General features: G+C 38.7%; 1 protein-coding gene across 2 annotated transcripts in view; it reads left to right on the forward strand.

The window, feature by feature from the left end:
- LOC103697951 (serine carboxypeptidase-like 18) overlaps positions 1–3,100 on the forward strand; it is a 37,932-nt gene extending 34,832 nt beyond the window's left edge. For both annotated transcript variants that reach the window (XM_039121406.3, XM_039121407.3), the window contains 4 exons: positions 2,081–2,199; positions 2,300–2,413; positions 2,529–2,574; positions 2,691–3,100. In XM_039121406.3, coding sequence (XP_038977334.2) covers positions 2,081–2,199; positions 2,300–2,413; positions 2,529–2,574; positions 2,691–2,774 — 363 coding nt within the window. In that variant the 3' untranslated portion in view covers positions 2,775–3,100. The remainder of the gene's footprint in view (positions 1–2,080; positions 2,200–2,299; positions 2,414–2,528; positions 2,575–2,690) is intronic.
- The last annotated feature ends 18,158 nt before the right edge of the window (positions 3,101–21,258 follow it).

Here is a 21,258-nt window from a genome sequence, read left to right on the forward strand (position 1 = left end):
CTACAGTGGGGTCGACTCAAGCTCCATTGGGGTCGACCCTCTCAGGGAATCCAGAGACGTGGTTTTTGAGCACATATCTTTGGGGTCGGCTCATGTTCAGTTGGGGTCGGCTCCATTGGGGTCCGCTCAGGTGTTCTTGGGGTCGGCTCCATCTGGGGTCGGCTCAAGGAAATTTGGGATCGGCCCTTTCAGTATTTTCAGAGAGTTGTTTTCTTGAGGCTTGAAGCTGGGGTCGACTCAAGGTTTTTTGGGGTCGGCTCCTCTCCTGGGGTCGACTCAAAGATATATGGGGTCGACTCCACTTACTGTTGGTCAGTGCCATTTTTGCAGGAGTGTGCCAAATGGTTTCAAGGTGTGCCAGGGTCGACTCCACTTAAGTTGGGGTCGACTCAATCCACATTTTTCTGCATCTTAAGGTTAGACTAATTCATATAATCAATGAAACATATTTCAAGTAATTTTGAGTGTATCCCACGATAGAGCTACATACCCTTAACAATGAAAATTACTGTTTTGCCCTTAAGAGTATATCTCACTTGAAACTTTACTTAATTAGATTTAGGAGTTCTCTATTACTTGTCTACTACAGATTTTATCTCGTTGTTAATCATTGAAAGACGTCTTGATCTCATTCTCTTGATGTATCATGAATGTATCGAGGGTGTCGTATTCATTAGTGATGTATCACGTTATACTATTTTATTAATTTGATATTCCCTCAATGGTTGTGTTAATCATCGAAGTAACACTATTATTCTCAAAAGTTGTTTTAACTGTATCAGGAAAGCGTATCAAAAATGTTTGAATTCTTTCTTCCTTTGATACTTATGTACTAGATCATTTGACATGCTTAGGTTTAAAGCATTAGTACAACAATAGGACCTCAATGGCTTTGTAAATATCAAAATCACACTAGGGTCAACAAAGGTAAAGAAGGCATGAGAGACCTTTGCCTCCCCACCAATATTAGGGCGGTGCAAACCCCGAACCGAGTGCAATTAGGTAGTTCTGCTTGGATCAAGTCGGTTTAGGCCGATTTGAGCTTGTACCGAGCCAACTGCATATCCCAACCTAGTAATCACTAGTATGGGTTGGTATACCCTAACCCAAGTAGTTCGGCCATTCTGCTAGCAAGAAACTTCTTTTTCCCCTTCAAAGCCATAGTTAACCCTAAGTAAGAATAGCTTTCATCTTAGCCATTACAAATTAAAATCATTTGACCAATCAAATTTCTCTATTTCAAACCTTAGTGTCATCTTGAAACCCTATATCAATCTTTGATATTAGTATATTATACAAAGATGATCATAGAAAGCTTTACTAATGGTAGAGAAAGTATAGAGGAGAAACCCAATTAGAAAAGCTCTCAATCTCATGGGCTCTCAAAAGCCCAAAAACAAAAGTTCCATCCAAAAAGCCCTTGGACTGGCAAAATAAATACATGTATGGACACCTTAAAAATATGGGTTGGGGGCTCCAGCCCTGAGTCCCCAAATGGCCCTGGACCCCCAACTGGGCCCATCTATCATGAGAAAATTGTGGCCTATACTAGTAGGAAGTAGTTAGCATAAAAAAGGCACACATAGTGAATTATGTTTTGAGGGAGCATGCATTGTGAATTATGAAGGAAAAAAGAAAGATGTTGGAAGAAACAAGCACTTATCTCTAATTATGTGTTCAATAATATAAATGTCACGCATCTCTAATTATGTGTTCAATAATATAAATGTATCCCTCATTGACTTGTTGCATTAATGTCATCCTCTCCAACATTGGTTTTATGGGGAAGATATGTCACCTTATGTGCCAATTAGGTTTCTTTTTTTCGATGGGAACCTGCCATCAGTTTTGTTTGTGATTTATAGAAAGTTAGAATGCAATTGGCAGCTTGTTGTGAATAGTATTCAAAATAAAAAGTTAAAATAGAGAAGATAAAAAATAGATAAGTTGGCACATCCAAGTTAGAGGTTACGGCTTCTACCTTAATGTTTATAAAGGTCAATTGTTTGTTCTTTAATTTCTATGGCCTCTAGTGATTATCACCAGAAATCTAACCCCTAACAATGATGACATGAAGCAGGGAACAGTGAGAGAATGGCAGAGGTGTAATCTTGACTTACCTTATACAAAAGACATCCCAAATAATATAAATTATCATCTTAGCATCACCAGTAAAGGTTATCGTGCTCTCGTATACAGGTGAACCCCTGAGCATACCTTTACTCTTATCATCATCTATTGTAATTGTGGTATCGTGCTGTACTCTCTAATGTATCACATGCCCTTTTTGTTCACATAGTGGGGATCATGACTTGGTGGTACCTTTTCTGGGCACACAAGCATGGACTAGATCTCTCAATTTCTCTGTTGTGGATGAGTGGAGATCATGGCATGTTGGTGGCCATATTGCCGGGTGAGCTTCTTACTAGTGTCAGAATTCTTATGTGATCTGATCTTCTCTATGATTTGGATTGTACCATCTTACCATGAGTTCATTCTGATTGGGCCCTGTCTTGTTGGTTTCTTAGATACACAACAACATATTCCAACAATTTAACATTTGCAACTGTAAGGGTAAGGCATTTTTTTATTATTATATTAAAAACCATTTGTCTCTTGTACCCGAAAAACAAAATCATTTGTCTCTCAGGAAGAGGTTTTATTCAGAGATATTTTATTTGTTTATCTAGGGTGCTGGTCACACAGCTCCAGAGTACAAGCCTGAGGAATGTTTTGCTATGGTCCAAAGGTGGATTTCTAGCAGGCCTCTCTGATCTACTGCCCTCATGTTGCGATGCAGAACTAAGCAAATACACGCGAAATGCTGCCGTCTTGTTTGTTGGATGTACTTATTCCAGTTAAAGAACTTGTTGGGTTTGGTTTATGAAAGATGTTCTCGGTTATCGTCTTTTAATTGGGCGTTCGCAAATTAACAGAAAAAAAATCTTATTTTTTGATGCTGGAACTTGTTTTATTTGATGGAGCAGTCAACAAGGATAGACCTCACTTGTAAATTTCCGTTACCTCAATGAAACTTGGATGGGTTTCGGTCCCTTTTCTCAAGGAAAAAAAGGACGAAAAAGATTTAATGTTTGTTCAATTGATTTTAACATCATTACGAGGTTAAATTTGGGTGCTTTAATACTTCTTTGATGCCTATGTTTTTTTTTATCAACTTTTAATATGGCCGATGGAATCTCACAATTACTGCTGTATCAAAAAGTAGACTGAACGTGATTATCCATACGTGAGGAATGTATATTTCAAAAAAGCACAGTTGCTATTTTGATGAAGGTTTCTTTGTAAATGTACAGTTTGCTATTTTGATGAAGGTTTCCTTGTTCCGTTTGGGCTGTATCATTGGCAGGAAAGAATGACTGATCTTCTTTCACATGTCTACGGTTGGATCGTGTCTCAGAGATCTCAAAGCTCTCTAAATTTCTTCATCCATTCGCTTGCGCAGATCTCAAAATGGCCATGGTGCGATCTGATGGTGGATTCATGCGAATGAAGGGGAATTCTTTTTTCACGCCAAAGATACAACCCTTCTATTGACAGTTGAACTCACTGCTTACTTCAAGGATAGGGTGGATTTTGTTGAGCTTTATTCTATGTCATCCGGCATAACAATTTTTCCCCCATTGCAATAAGGGAAATGGGAGAAGGGGGAGATTTTTGTTTTTTGTTTTTGAGTAAAAAATGGAGGGCCGAAGTCCACCAAACTTTACTAGGGAGAGAGGAGTACAGTGGCCAGGAGATTTCAGCGGAAACATTTTCTACACTTGCTTCTACCCAGGATAGAAGTATTCCAAAAGGTCGAATGGATGTAGTTCCCAAAAGTATTCCTTTTTTTCCTCTTAATCCAGATTAAAGAAATTTTGGAATCAATTAGGGCCGAATAGTAGGTTTTGGTCAACCTAGGCTGGTTGCGGTCAGGTATTTGAGCGTTACTAGTTTTGATGCTGGACCATGATGATGAAGTATGATGCCTTATAGCCAAACACGAGGCTTTCTAAAGATGTTCTCTTTGTGATCCCATATGAATGCGTCAAAGCTTACATTTTAAAAAAAAATTTGGGAGCACAACCATGGCATTGATAAAATGAAATGATTAGCAAATAAATAAGGAGCCAGAAAAAACATACAAATAAAAAAAAGAAGGAAGAAGAGAGGAGAATAGGAGGAGATCCTAACACCTACTAACATCAAAGCCTGGCCCAATAGAACCTAATCCACAAGATATAATCTTTAACTGTATTAATTCAAACGGCAAAAGCTTATCGGAATGCTGCTCCATGGGACTTGGTTCAAAACTAACGGTTGTCTTCAGACATGATTACAGTTGTATCCTTCGCAGGAAAGAGCGATTCACCTTCACTCCGCTTCACCGTTGGATCACCCACCGCACAACTCTCAAAGCGAGCAGTGGATGATCCACGGGTGGATGAGCGCAAAGAGTAGTAAATTCTAGTCATCAAAGAATCCAACTACGTTCCCACTGGGGGTGGCGATCATGATTGTTCATTCTCCGGTGGACCGCTGCAGCTTGGATCTCAACATCTTTCTCCGCCCTCCTTTCAATTCTTCCGGTCCCAAATGCAAGCCCATTTGGCATCCTTAGGGTATATTATCATTCTGTCCTCCCTCTCCCCACCGTTTTTTCTTTTTTTACCAATCCATTTATTTCTGTATGTTATTTCATGTTTTGCTTGATTTCTTATAGTCGTTCTTTCCTTCTGAACTGGAAACTAATTCAATGACTTAATTCTCTCCAAAACCCTTTTAAATAAGGGGTGTGAGAATTAAATAAGGAGTGTGGTAGAATTTGGAGGGATGAATTAAGGAGTGATTTCTCATTGAAATTATTCCTTGTTTAGCTAGGCATGAGATGCCTATAAAAGGAGGGTTGGCGTGGGGCATAAAAAAGCATTGGATGCATTGGAAACTCCTCTCTTTCAGCCGCCCAACCCCTTCCTCCTCCTTCCAGGCGTGAGCAAGAAAAGGGAGAAGAAGGCCGACGTCTTTCTTCCTCTTCCTCCTTCTTCATCCTCTCAAAGCAATCAAAGGAGTTGATTGAAAGAGAGAGAAAATCAGCCATCAAAGATAATCTCTGCAAGGGAGCTAGTACCCCGGTAAGATCAAGGTTTTTGGAGCGGTCTACCTCGTGTGGATACCTGTAGAGGCCGGACGCTTGTGCGGCTTCAAGCGAACTAAATACAGCGATCATTAGATAACGGTAAAGATCTACCCGTTCAAAGATAAAGAAAGGATTTTTACAATTCTGAATAATAGATCTGAAAATTAATCAAGTCTTTAATTTTAATCTTTCCTTAAGATTTCATAATTTTCTGAGTTAGAGAACTCAAATTTTTTTTTTTTAAATATATATTCTCTAGGACGTTCATGAGATGAACGACCCTGTGCATGTCTTTCCGCTGCGATTGTCGCAACGCATGCGGGGGTAACCCGACAGTGTTATCAGAGCCGCATTTTTGGAATTTAGATTAAGATTAATAGGCTTGATTAGGATTTAATTTAGATATGAAAATTTTCTATGCTTGCTGAAATTTCTGCGTGCTGAAATTTCAGATTTCAGCATGCTGATTTTTGTTTTAAAATCCAGATTTTGCATGATTAATTTTAATTACAATGAGATTGTAATAATTGAAATCATATCTTGCATGATCAAAATTTCAGTTGATAGCTTTTTTAATTAATACTTTCAAATCTAAAAAATTATATGCATGAGATGAATGAGGTATGATCAAATTATGAATTCATGATCATAAAAGAATATTTGTTCATGCTTATGCTTAAACGGAAACTAATATATGCATGAGATGTATATATATATATATATATGTTAAGCAATATTTTATATGATATGTGAATAAAAACCTAAATAGGTTAGGTCATTTACATAAAATATAAACATGAACAAATATGTTATTTACATAAGATGTATACACATGAAAGGAGTTTCATATTTGCATAAGATGGGAACAAGGCCTAAATAAATATGAATTTTACATAGGATGTAAACTTGAACTAATATGTCATTTACATAAGATGTAAATACATAACATATGAAAGGAGTTTCATACTCATATAAGATGTGAACAAGGCCTAAATAATTATGACATCTACATAAGATATAAATCTTAATCGAGACCTAAAACCTCCTTAATCAGTCGAGAGTGAACGACGCTGAGTTATGCCCTATTCGATGCGACGTTCGCAGTGGAATTCGAACGGAACGTCGTTCATCGTATGAACGCGCCTTGGATCATAGAATTCAAAAAAAATTATGGATCCAAATCCAAAAGATCTTTGAACTCATTAGGAAGGGGAGATTAGGATCTGAGGAGAGTTGATTAAGATTTATAAAACTGAAACAAAAATCAGAAGTTATAAATTTGAAGATCTCATCTTCAAAAATTCTGCAGGTGTAGAACACCGCAGCCTGATGATCTTTCTAGGTTCCTAGTTAAGCCGCACATGTGTCCGGCCTCTACAGGTATCCACACAAGGATCTAATCATCTGAGTTAGGGTCTTAACAGAGTGCTAACTCCTTGCAAAGATCTCTCATGACTATCAAATAGATTGGAAGAAATCTGCAACATACCTCCTTGAAGAAGAACCCTTTCTTCTTTGATCTTACTCGCAACGAAGGAAGAGGAAGGAGGAACCTTTGTGCGTGGATCTTCCTTGCCGTGATGCCATGGAAGAAGAGGATGCAGAGGACCCCCTTGCTGCCGTGGAGAAGGAGGAAGAATGGGCTTGGGCGTGGAGGAAAGAACTCCTTCTTTTCTTGGGTGAATTGATCTCTTCCTAGGTTCTTTTTCTTTCTTTCTTTCCAACACTTGGAAGAAAACGGGGGGGAAGAAGAGGGGAAGCCTCTTGCTGCCGTGGGAAGGGAGAAGAAAAGAGAAAGGAAGGCGTGGAGAGGAAGAGGAGAGAATTGATTCATAATGTCTCTCTTGCTACCCTTTTATAGATTGGGTTTAGAGCTTCTCCTAATCTTATTAGGAGTATGGAACTATAACCCACCCTTGGATTAATACCAAGTGTCCAATCCTTATGCTCATAGATGCATGACATGTGTTCACTTAATCAATTGATTAATTTTCTAATCACATTAGGATTCCTAATCTCATTAGGAGAATTAATTGATTTGGGAGCATGCATTCTACGACGCCATGTGGACTTTAAAGTCCGCATAGTATGAATACGACTTAAGTCATATTCATCCTACGACGACATGTGGTCTTTAAAATCCGCATAATCCTTGGTTTAATCAAATTGACCCAATCATGAACCCAAATCAATTTAGGTCGAACCCAATTGGTTTGGCTCATTAAATTAGCCCAATTGCAATCCAATTGCAATCAATTCCACTTAATTCTTCTTCCATTAACTCACTAACACTTAGTGGGTTAATTCAATCACCAATCATATTGATGATTGATTTCTATTGTGATTCCAAATCATTATTATGATAGTCAGACTAATTAAATCCTCTATGTGTGTGACTCCGTAGGTTCTATTCTGACTGGTAGTGAGACATATTGAGATCTCCATCTCAATATCACTGAAACTCCTTTCAGTGGACTGAAATGATTTCAGTTCTACTCTCAGGGTTCACTGATCACCAAGTGAATACCTTCAAGTCTCACAATCCACTAGTGACACCTAGCAGTATATGGTGGCAACCCAGCAGAATGGAATGTCTGAACCTCTAGATGCAGTTAGCATATGATACGGTCCCTCTATCATGGATTCCGACGTGATGGAGGTTATGGATATCTCGTCAAACCCCATTGTCCGTCATATGTCAAATTTATACGACTTCCAGTTCGAGATATGAAAAACTCTTTTTCCAAAATACCTGGTCAGAAATTTATCGAACTTAGTCTCATAAATCACATAGGATCACTCCTAATCTATCAAGATCGATAGATCCCATTTAGATGCAATCCTATTCCAAAATGAACCTACTGTAGGCAATCCGTACTATAAGGATCCGAATGGTTAGGGCCCAAGTTTACATGATCGTCAAACTACAACAACCTCACAGTGAATAGATGAGGCATCGTAGGTCAAAGGACCAATCATACAACAGCAGCATAAGTAGTCACTGACGAGTGGATAGACATCCATGTGACTACTTATCTTTGGTCACGCTCAGTACCTTGTTCTCTAACAAGTACTCGCATAATCACTCCAGTGTCTCTACACCGTGGACTCAAGACTCGTCCATCTGACTAAGTGATCTATACACTAATCTCAGCGGATCGATCACCGTCCCTCGTGATGGACCATCGATCAGGAGCATTTAGAAATTAATCCCTAATGACACATGCCTCAAAATTCTCAACTCCTTAAGAATATGTGTCATCATCTATTAATTTCTTGGATGATTCATGGACACATACAAACATGAATGAAAAATAAATTGCCCAATCTTATTTATTGATAAGAGTCAAATTATAAATTTGTGCCCCAGATTACAAATATGCGTCAGCCACGTTGGCTTGTAGGGTATACTTCTAACAATCTTCCACTTTTAAAGCCAATCAGACATGTATTTAAGTCCCATTTTCTCAAGATGGACTTCTAATTTTTTCTGACTCAGCTGCTTAGTGAATGGGTCCGCCACATTATCAGTGGAGTTTACTCTCTGCACCTCTACATACTTCTTTTTGAGGTAGTCGCGAATTAGATGAAATCGCCGCTCTATGTGCTTGGACTTCTGGTGAGACCTCGGCTCCTTAGCTAGTGCTATGGCACCGCTGTTGTCGTAGCAAAGGGTTATAGCATCTGATGATATGACTCCTAGCTCTTCGACAAACTTCTTGTACCAGAACGCTTCCTTCGCAGCATCCGATGCAGCAATGTACTCTGCTTCCATGGTAGAATCTGCTATAATCGGTTGCTTGTAACTCTTCCAATTTACCGATCCTCCATTGCATAAGAATATATATCTTGATGTAGATTTTCTATCATCAGGGTCAGTCATGAAGTCTGAATCAGTATATCCTTCTACCTTTAACTCTATGCCTCTCTTAAAGACCAAAAACATATCCTTAGTCCTTCTCAAGTACTTAAGGATATTTTTCACAGCTATCCAGTGCTCCTCGTCTGGATTTGACTGATATCTGCTCGTGACACTCACAGCATGTGCTATATCAGGTCGAGTACATAGCATGGCATACATGAGGCTTCCTATTGCCGATGCATAAAGGATCCTACTCATGCGCTGAATCTCTTCAGATGTTTTGGAGCACATCTTTTTGGAGAGATTTATCCCATGCCTTAGGGGTAACAATCTCCTCTTAGAGTTTTCCATGCTGAACCTCTTTAGCACTTCCTCTATGTACATTTTCTGTGATAGGCCAAGCATCCTCTTAGATCTATCTCTATGGACCTTAATCCCCAAAATATAAGATGCTTCACCTAGGTCTTTCATGAAGAACTTCTTAGACAGTCATAACTTGACCGATGTGAGCATGGGAATATCATTCCCAATTAGGAGTATATCATCCACGTACAATACGAGGAATACTATAGCCCTCCCACTGATCTTTTTGTACACACATGGTTCCTCTTCGTTCTTGATGAAATCAAACGATTTGATCACATCATCGAAACGAGTGTTCCAACTTCGAGATAGTTGCTTTAGTCCGTAAATGGATCTTTGCAGCTTGCAGATATTGTGATCACCATCATTGGAAGTGAAACCCTGAGGCTATTCCATATAGATATCTTCCTCAAGATATCCATTAAGAAAAGTAGTTTTTACATCCATCTGCCATATCTCATAATCATGATAAGCTGCAATGGCAAGCAACGTTCGAATGGACTTCAGCATAGCTACCGGTGAAAATGTATCCTGATAGTCAATGCCTTCACGCTGACTATAACCTTTTGCCACCAACCTTATCTTATAGGTCTCTACCTTGCCATCCGAACCTATTTTCCTTTTGTAGATCCAATTACACCCAATAGGTACTGTTTCATGTTAGGATCTGTCACATGCCGCTGAAAATTCAAAAATTTTCAGATGCAGCGGAAAGACATGTGCATATCCCGTTCATCGCATGAACGTATTTTAACACCATTTATAGATAGATTAGGATTAAATTCTTATTAAATTATTTTAAAATCATGATTAAGAAGATCAGATCTTCATCTTGTGCGGATAGATGGTCTCTGCAAATCTGATTTACGTGGTATTTGATGAAGGTTCAGTGGAAGCCGCACACGCGTCCGACCTCTACAGGTATCCACACAAAGTAGTGAGTCGATCGAAGCCTTTGGATCTCCCCGGGGTGCTAGTTTTCTTGCAGAGAAGGCTATTGATGGCTGAAGTCCTCTCCTTTGAATCAACCTTTGATTGGCTTGAGAGGAAGAGTAAGAAGGAAGAACCAATGAAGAAGATTGAATGCCTCTGCGCAGCCTTTTTCTTTTCCTTTTTTTGGAACCAAGATGAGAAGGAAGAGGGCTTCCTAGGCTCTTCTTTTTCTTCTCTTGATTGCGGCTCAAAGGAGGAAGATGGAGGAGGGTGCTCACGACTGGAATGAGGAGAAAAGCATAAATAGTGGCCGAAATCCCATGCTCCTTTTGAAGTATTTGAAAGTGAATCCTAGGTTCTTCGGTGTTTAGCATGCTGAATTTTTTTTTTTTTTGAAAACCATGGCTGAACCTGATCGGGTTGCCTACGTACCCCTTCATAAGGAAGATCAAGCCATACGTAGTTCTTTTTAAGTTTTAAAATGCAGCGAAAAAACCGAATCAAACAATTTAATTCATGCATGCTTACAAGATCAAATCTAGAAATCAGCACCTTAAGAACATATAGGATTATGCCGGAATCGTTTAAACAATTATGTTAAAACTTTTATGCATGATTAACTATCAGATCTGAAACTTAAGAACTCTATTCCAATTAATCTCCGAATATCCATCGAATGGATTCTGGAGATATCTCCGTGAGGAGCCCCAAAAGAGGGTAAAACCTCGGGAAATTGGACCTAGACCTTGACACCATAATAAATGATTAATGCTAGATTAATACCTTTTATGATGGATGAAAGTTGTGAATCTGATTCTTGACTTCGCAGCCACGCACACGAATGGCCTCTACGAGAAGTACACGCGAAGTCCTGAAGGATCTTCTTCCGCAACAGTGCTAGCAGCTGCAAAACACTTGAAAGCTGAAATCTGCCCGTCGGGATTCAATCAACTTTTGATCAATCGTCTTGAAGCAGATAGAGATGAGGTTTGTAAGGAAAGTATAGGACTCAGATCTAATCTTGAATCTTCTAGATATTCACCCTGAAAACCCTATCTAAAATGGAGAAGAAGAGGAGGAGGAGGCGGGTGAGGAAGAAGGCTGCAATGGATGTGTTTTTGGTGCCCATGTTTGACCCCTTTTAATGGCCTCCGAATTTTCATTCAAAATTCGAAATTTATTTTCAGAAAACCTCTTTTAGTTGGCACATGCAAAGAAATAGGAACAACCCAAATCAGATCTCAACCAAATCTGATTTAAATTCAAATTTTAAACACATGTGCAAGAGGGAAGGAATTTGAAATCCATGCGGCAAGGTAAAACACTTCATAATTTCGAAATCACCTCTTGAAATTCGAATTTAATCCATTCAAAAACTCAGACGCCACCTTGGCTGATGGTTTGAGTGATTAAAATCATTTAACACATTGCTTAATGTTTGAATTTAAATTCAAATAACAAACAATGTCGCCATGTGTCAAGCAATGGGTCCATGTGCCATGCAATAATTTTGGTTTATTTAAAATTCATGAAATCCAATTCCATGTCACCAATAATTGCCACATCATCTGAGCCTAATCCCCTTGGGTTGCACCTATCAAATTTGGTCAAACCCGAATTAAAACAAAGCAATTTGGTTGAACCCAATCTAATCAGGTCAGACCCTGATTGAGCTCAAATTGAATCCAATTCAATTTTGGCTCATGCAAACTCAATCAAATTGAATTATTACTTTGTGTTGGACCTAATTCAATTAGGTCAATCCCCAATTAAGAACAAATTAATTTAAAATTAATTTGATCAGCTTAAGTCCTTTTTGGTTCTGACCTAATCCAATCAGGTCAAAACCCTGATTGAGCCCAAACTTGAATCCAATTCAATTTGGCTCATCCTTAGCACAATTACTCAATCAAATTGAGTTTATTAGTAATTTAATTACTAATTAATCCTTCAATAATTACTTTAATTATTTTATAAGATAATTTGCCAATCAAATTGACCAAATTACCCCTGAATGATTCTTAATCATTCACCAGCTTTCTTGATCAATTAGGAATCTTCTATGCGTGTAACCTCATAGGTTCGAACCTAAGCCGGTAGTATAGGAACAATTTTCTACACTAATCGATGTGACCATCTAGCAATGGTACCCGACGTCCGGATAGGTCGAATATATGCGAAGCAAATATTCTGGAGTCCTGAACTATGGTTACTGTATAATTCAATCCCTTTGACTCCTAATGCCAGGATGACTTAGAGCTCACTGTCAACCCTATAATTAGTACATCCATTATGATTAACTTTAGATATCCCGTGACTCCTCACTGGGATTACCCTGGCCAAGGTTTTGCTAAATTAATCACAAGACATTATCTCCTGTTTTCAGGAGGGGTCAATTCCATCTTGACTCACAACTGACTACGCAAGTACTTGACTGCACCCAGTGACCTTCCGTCACTGAATTAGAAATTCAGGTAGTCCGGTACCAAAGTACAGTGAGTTGCTTGCTAGTCACAGGTTGCGGTCTCAGGTCAGAGGGCCAAACTTATACCCATATCCACTCGGAACATCTCTCGACAGTAAAGCATTCCGGAATTGGTTACGTTTAGTGAAATGTACTTCTACACTTCACTTGTGTGGCATACCAGTGTCTCCACACTCCTTGGTTAAGAGGACAACCAACGTATATGTCACACAACGACCTAATCTCGATAATGTTGTCGTCCTAGTAACAACATATCATTTCGTCGCAAACAAGTTTAAGGACTCAAAGATAAATCCTCCTTTATCATAACATAAGTCCTAAGGACTTCATCATATAAGAGTTCATTTGAAGATGAAATGATGAATAATGCCAAATAACACTTTATTAATTTGTCAATTCATTTACAAAATTCAATCATCAATATGCTGACGATTGACATTTAGGATACAAATTCCAACAACTCCCACTTAGCCTAATGCCAATCGGCACAGTATCTAATACCCATCTTCGACTTGTGTTCGTCGAACTCTTTGATGCCGAGGACTTTGGTAAATGGGTCAGCCAGATTTTCTTTTGTGTCAATCTTCTGAAGATCAATATCACCTCGATCGATGATCTCTCGAACCAGGTGGTAGCGACGTAGAATATGCTTGGTCCGCTGATGTGCTTTGGGTTCTCTTGCTTGAGCTATGGCCCCAGTATTGTCACAAAATACAGGCACTGGACCATCAATGGAGGGTGTCACTCCAAGCTCGGTGATGAACTTCCGCAACCATACAGCTTCCTTGGCGGCATCAGATGCTGCGATATATTCTGCTTCACATGTAGAATCTGCCACTGTATGCTACTTGGAACTCTTCCAGCAGATGGCCCCACCCTTAAGAGTGAAGATATATCCTGACACGCTCTTGCTATCATCTTGATCTGACTGAAAACTTGAATCAGTATATCCCTCAAGTTTTAAGTCAGAATCACCATAGACAAGCCACTGATCTTTAGTATTTCTCAAATACTTAAGGATGGTTTTTACAACCTTCCAGTGGTTGCTACCTGGATCAGACTGGTATCTGCTCACTACTCCTAGTGAGTATGCCACGTCTGGTCTAGTACATGTCATGGCATACGTTATAGATCCCACTGCCGAAGCATATGGAATTCTATCCATACTCTCTCTTTCTTGAGGGGTTGTCGGACAATCCCTTTTAGAGAGGTTAATTCCATGGCCCATCAGAAGATAGCCTTTCTTGGAATTAATCATACTGAACCTCTTCAGTATAGTATCAATGTATGTGGATTGGGATAATCCAAGCAATCTTCTAGATCTATCTCTATAGATCTTTATCCCTAGGATGTAAGATGCTTCTCCCAAATCCTTCATGGCAAATTGAGATGATAGCTAAACCTTTATTCCTTGTAATGCAGGAATGTCATTTCCGATTAAAAGAATGTCATCCACATACAAAATAAGGAATATAATAACTGAACCATTTGCCCATTTATAAATGCAAGGTTCCTCTTCATTCTTAATGAAGCCATATGTTTTGATTACCTTATCAAAACGTATATTCCAACTCCGTGAAGCTTGCTTTAATCCATAAATGGATTTTTGAAGCTTGCACACTTTAGACTCATCTGCAGATGTAAAACCTTCAGGTTGTATCATATACACTTCCTCTTCTAAATCTCCATTTAGAAATGCGGTCTTTACATCCATTTGCCAGATTTCATAGTCTAAATGTGCTGCTATCGCAAGCACAATCCGAATGGACTTGAGCATTGCCACAGGAGAAAACGTCTCGTCATAGTCAATACCATAACGTTGACGATAACCCTTGGCAACCAGACGGGCTTTATAGGTCTCTACCTTTCCGTCTGCGCCCCGTTTCCTTTTGAATATCCACTTACACCCTATGGATTTAATTCCTTCAGGTGGGTCAACTAATGTCCAAACATTATTGACCTTCATGGATTCCATTTCGGATTGCATGGCTCCAAGCCATTTATCAGAGTCATACCTCTGCATTGCATCCATATATGTGATCGGATCCTCATCGTTTTCATCAAGTTTGATAGGATCCCCATCCCGGACCAAGAAACCGTAGTATCTGTCCGGCTGACGTGGTACTCTACTCGATCGCCTTAATGGTGCATCTAATATGGGTTCTGGATCTGATCTAATCAAATCCGACTCAACTGGTTCAGTAGATGGTGTCGGATCTTCTACATGTTGAACTTCTCTAAGCTCAATATTAGAGCTATTTGTTCCTTCACCAAGGAATTCCTTTTCTAAGAAAATTGCTCTATTGCTTACGAACAACTTTTGTTCTTCAGCAAAGTAGAAGTAATATCCTTTAGTTTCTTTAGGGTAACCAACAAAGAAACATTTGTCAGACTTGGGTTCAAGTTTGTCTGTCTTCAAACGTTTGACGTACGCCGGACACCCCCAAATCCTAAGGTGAGAGAGCATCGGCTTACGTCCAGTCCACATCTCATGTGGTGTTTTATTTACAGACTTAGTTGGAACCTTATTTAAAATATAGCAGGCTGACTCAAGAGCATATCCCCAAAAGGATATGGGCAGATTAGCAAACCCCATCATGGATCGAACCATGTCTAATAGAGTTCGATTTCTCCTTTCTGACACACCATTATATTGTGGTGTACCAGGAGGAGTCCATTGGGAGAGAATCCCATTTTCTTCTAGATATGTCAAAAATTCACTGGAGAGGTATTCACCTCCTCGATCTGATCGAAGAGTTTTAATACTCTTTCCAGTTTGTTTTTCTACTTCATTACGATATAATTTGAACATTTCAAATGATTCAGATTTATGTCTCATTAAATAGACATAACCATACCTAGAAAGGTCGTCTGTAAACGTAATGAAATATGAATACCCACCTCTAGCATCTGTGCTCATTGGCCCACATACATCAGAATGCACAAGGGTTAATAAATCACTGGCTCGTTCACCTTTTTCGGTAAAAGGTGATTTGGTCATTTTACCAAGAAGACATGATTCACAGGTTGTCAATGATTCACAATCATTAACATCAAGGATTCCCTCTTTACTTAACCTATTTATCCTATTCTTGTTAATATGACCTAGTCTATGATGCCAAAGGTAGACATCCATGACATTATCTATTCTAGGGCGCTTATTGGATTTATACATTACATGAACAGGCTGTGACAAAATGTAAATGCCATTACTCAGAATTCCATTCATTACAACAACACCATTCCAAATGACATTGCAATAATCCTTTTTTATTGATATTTCATAACCATTTTTGGCCAAAAGGCCTACAGAAATGATATTCAATAGAAAACTTGGACAATAGTGACAATCACTAAGGACATTTACATGATAGCTGAATTCAAGTTTAAGAATTCCTAAAGCTAGAACTGGAACTGGTCTTCCATCTCCAACATTCAGGAACCTTTCTCCTTCTTCAAACCTCTTACTGACTTGTAGCCCCTGCAATGAATTGCAAATATTAAAAGGACTACCGGTATCCAATACCCAGGTCGAATTATCACAAATAGAAAAATTGCAAGGTGTTATCATATAAGTACCTTGATTGGCAACTGATTGCCCACTTTTCTTAGGCCGGTTCGGATCGAGGGATGCAATGTAAAGAGGACAGTTCCTCTTCCAATGTCCTTGCTTCTTGCAGAAGAAGCACTCCGCCTTGCTCTGATCAGCCTTTTTATTCTTTTTCTGACTAGGCTGCGCATGGTGCACCTGTTTCTTTTGGATTTTATTTTTCTTTTTTCCTTTCTTAAAGGAGCGACCCTTGGATGAACCTCCCACTAAATTCACCGTCTTCTTAAGAAGTTGGTGATCATTCTCAAACGTCTGTAGTAACCCCAACAATTGGTGATAATTCACTACAGGTTTCGTCATACGAAAATGAGTGAGAAAAGGACGGTATGATCCAGGCAATGAGTTTAGTATGGCATCCTTCCCCAATTGATCATGAAGGAGAAAGCCAAGAGAGCTTAGACGCTCGATCAACTCAATCATGTACAGTACATGATCAGTTACCGAGGTCCCATCTTTCATTCGGGCGCTGAAGATGGCACAACTAGTTTTGTGCCTCTCAACGTCGTCAGAAACGCCGAATGATTCATTCAACACTTGAATGATATCTTCCGGCTGCGTATTCTCAAAACGCCTACTAAACTCATCACTCATTGCTGCCAACATGATGCATCGAACAGTGATCCGGTCACTGAGCCACTTCTGATAAGTGTCTCTGGCCGATCTTGATGCATTAGCAGCGGGCTGCTCAGGTGCTTGATCCGTTATCACATAAAGGATCCTCTCATGCTCTAGCACTATTTTCAGTTTTCTATGCCAATTATTGAAATTTGGACCAGTCAACTTGTCATTGTCCAACAATGAGCGAAGTGATAAATTAGTGGCCATTTCTGCATAAAAAGAAAATTTGGCTATTAGTATATGAATTGACTAAACACAGTAGACTTGGACTTTAGTCTAAAGATATTCCCACTATTTTATACAAATTGGTAGCCTCTACCTCTAATTCGAAAAATTACTCCTAATTCTTTAGTGGGCACTAGAACCCAATAGATCCCATATAGGCCCGAGTGTGGCTCGGCCAACCCATATGCACCTATTGGTAGGTTCTTAACCAATTGCTTCACCAAGCAACTTCTAGTGATGATTTTGCCCTAGGTTTTCCGGCAGGCGTGTGGCGCCTCCACCGAATACCCTAGTCAGGTCCAACCATTAAATGATAGGGTTAAGTCTAATCAACTAATAGACAACCAAGCCCGAGTGTGGCTCGGCTCACCTGACCGCCTATTGAAGGTACACTTAACTCATCATATATTGAATGACAATTCCAATACTTGATAAGTACCAGGCGTGTGGCGCCTCCAATAATTATCAAAACATTGGACCCATTATCACCCAACTTAATGGGAGGCTATGACCTAGTTATCTCCATAACCATTTCATTTTAAGGACCTAATAATTTTAGAGGATTTCATAATTAGGATAGATGAGAAGATTCGGTTAGTCTAATTTCTCCCACTAACTTCACCAAATCAGATTAGACTCAAACCGGTTAAGGAGACACCTAAATCAGTCATACTGATTTTTCTTAAGGCATGGGCTAACTCGAATCATTAAGTGATCCAATCAAAATGTGATTGACCATGTCGGCCAGGTAAGTGAGATCGGTGGAAGGGATATGCCATTAACTCGACAAAGACGAATCAGTGCGAGTAGCTCCCAATTAAAAACCACCGGTCAAAACTGCCAAACTTACCTTAGACACCGACTGGTTAATCAATTTCGATTTGATTACTCAAATGACTCGGGCTACACCTCTGAGCCTAAATCAAGTTCCATCTTGGTCTAATCAAAGACATGGAATTGATCAATCTACAACTATTGTATTTAACCTAGAGTTTCCTTGACCTAATCTAGTCACTACTTAATTAGATTTGATCAATTAACTCTAATTAGACCATGTTTGATTCTAACCTTAGGTCTAACCCAATCCTAAGAACTTGATTCAAGCTAACCCATATGCCCAAAGAATTATGCAATGTCAATTAATTGAGTTACAATTCTATTTCATAACACTTAATTCTCAGTTAAGTTTAGACTTATGAAAGTTTTGATCATTGCATATTTCTTTTTAATTACATATTAATTACAATCTTTCAGTTCTTAAAACACATTTTCAGATCTGAGTTTTTGTAATTAATCACATGTAATCAGATTTAATTCATGTTTAAGTCATTATGTTTTATGTTCATGCATCACATATACATAACAACATGAATTAATACAAACAACATACATCTTATGTATTTGTTTTTTCACTTTTATTTTAAGATCTGATTTGTTCATTAAAATCAGAGATCATATGAATCATAAACTTTATTTAGATCTAATCTAAATAATATTATGATTTCAGATTTATTCATGTTACTAATCCTAACACAAACATGCATCATATGCATCTAAAATTTCAGATCTACTTAATCATGCATAATCAGCAATTAAATCAATCATAAAAAGCACTTTAGATCTAATCTAAACATGTTAATGATTTCAGATTTAATTGCAAGAATTAAAACATAAATGTTTAAACATAAACCTGGCTCTGATACCACTGAAAGTGAATCCTAGGTTCTTCGGTGTTTAGCATGCTGGATTTTTTTTTTTTTGAAAACCATGGCTGAACCTGATCGGGTTGCCTACGTACCCCTTCATAAGGGGGATCAAGCCATACGTAGTTCTTTTTAAGTTTTAAAATGCAGCGGAAAAACCGAATCAAACAATTTAATTCATGCATGCTTACAAGATCAAATCTAGAAATCAGCACCTTAAGAACATATAGGATTATGCCGGAATCGTTTAAACAATTATGCTAAAACTTTTATGCATGATTAACTATCAGATCTGAAACTTAAGAACTCTATTCCAATTAATCTCCGAATATCCATCGAATGGATTCTGGAGATATCTCCGTGAGGAGCCCCAAAAGAGGGTAAAACCTCGGGAAATTGGACCTAGACCTTGACACCATAATAAATGATTAATGCTAGATTAATACCTTTTATGATGGATGAAAGTTGTGAATCTGATTCTTGACTTCGCAGCCACGCACACGAATGGCCTCTACGAGAAGTACACGCGAAGTCCTGAAGGATCTTCTTCCGCAACAGTGCTAGCAGCTGCAAAACACTTGAAAGCTGAAATCTGCCCGTCGGGATTCAATCAACTTTTGATCAATCGTCTTGAAGCAGATAGAGATGAGGTTTGTAAGGGAAGTATAGGACTCAGATCTGATCTTGAATCTTCTAGATATTCACCCTGAAAACCCTATCTAAAATGGAGAAGAAGAGGAGGAGGAGGCGGGTGAGGAAGAAGGCTGCAATGGATGTGTTTTTGGTGCCCATGTTTGACCCCTTTTAATGGCCTCCGAATTTTCATTCAAAATTCGAAATTTATTTTCAGAAAACCTCTTTTAGTTGGCACATGCAAAGGAATAGGAACAACCCAAATCAGATCTCAACCAAATCTGATTTAAATTCAAATTTTAAACACATGTGCAAGAGGGAAGGAATTTGAAATCCATGCGGCAAGGTAAAACACTTCATAATTTCGAAATCACCTCTTGAAATTCGAATTTAATCCATTCAAAAACTCAGACGCCACCTTGGCTGATGGTTTGAGTGATTAAAATCATTTAACACATTGCTTAATGTTTGAATTTAAATTCAAATAACAAACAATGTCGCCATGTGTCAAGCAATGGGTCCATGTGCCATGCAATAATTTTGGTTTATTTAAAATTCATGAAATCCAATTCCATGTCACCAATAATTGCCACATCATCTGAGCCTAATCCCCTTGGGTTGCACCTATCAAATTTGGTCAAACCCGAATTAAAACAAAGCAATTTGGTTGAACCCAATCTAATCAGGTCAGACCCTGATTGAGCTCAAATTGAATCCAATTCAATTTTGGCTCATGCAAACTCAATCAAATTGAATTATTACTTTGTGTTGGACCTAATTCAATTAGGTCAATCCCCAATTAAGAACAAATTAATTTAAAATTAATTTGATCAGCTTAAGTCCTTTTTGGTTCTGACCTAATCCAATCAGGTCAAAACCCTGATTGAGCCCAAACTTGAATCCAATTCAATTTGGCTCATCCTTAGCACAATTACTCAATCAAATTGAGTTTATTAGTAATTTAATTACTAATTAATCCTTCAATAATTACTTTAATTATTTTATAAGATAATTTGCCAATCAAATTGACCAAATTACCCCTGAATGATTCTTAATCATTCACCAGCTTTCTTGATCAATCAGGAATCTTCTATGCGTGTGACCTCATAGGTTCGAACCTAAGCCGGTAGTATAGGAACAATTTTCTACACTAATCGATGTGACCATCTAGCAATGGTACCCGACGTCCGGATAGGTCGAATATATGCGAAGCAAATATTCTGGAATCCTGAACTATGGTTACTGTATAATTCAATCCCTTTGACTCCTAATGCCAGGATGACTTAGAGCTCACTGTCAACCCTATAATTAGTACATCCATTATGTGATTAACTTTAGATATCCCGTGACTCCTCACTGGGATTACCCTGGCCAAGGTTTTGCTAAATTAATCACAAGACATTATCTCCTGTTTTCAGGAGGGGTCAATTCCATCTTGACTCACAACTGACTACGCAAGTACTTGACTGCACCCAGTGACCTTCCGTCACTGAATTAGAAATTCAGGTAGTCCGGTACCAAAATACAGTGAGTTGCTTGCTAGTCACAGGTTGCGTCTCAGGTCAGAGGGCCAAACTTATACCCATATCCACTCGGAACATCTCTCGACAGTAGAGCGTTCCGGAATTGGTCACGTTTAGTGAAATGTACTTCTACACTTCACTTGTGTGGCATACCAGTGTCTCCACA

The sequence above is a fragment of the Phoenix dactylifera genome, chromosome 15 (assembly GCF_051530095.1).
Source record: "Phoenix dactylifera cultivar Ajwa chromosome 15, Ajwa_hap1_PhDact_Kaust_v1.1, whole genome shotgun sequence".
Taxonomy (NCBI): Eukaryota; Viridiplantae; Streptophyta; class Magnoliopsida; order Arecales; family Arecaceae; genus Phoenix; species Phoenix dactylifera.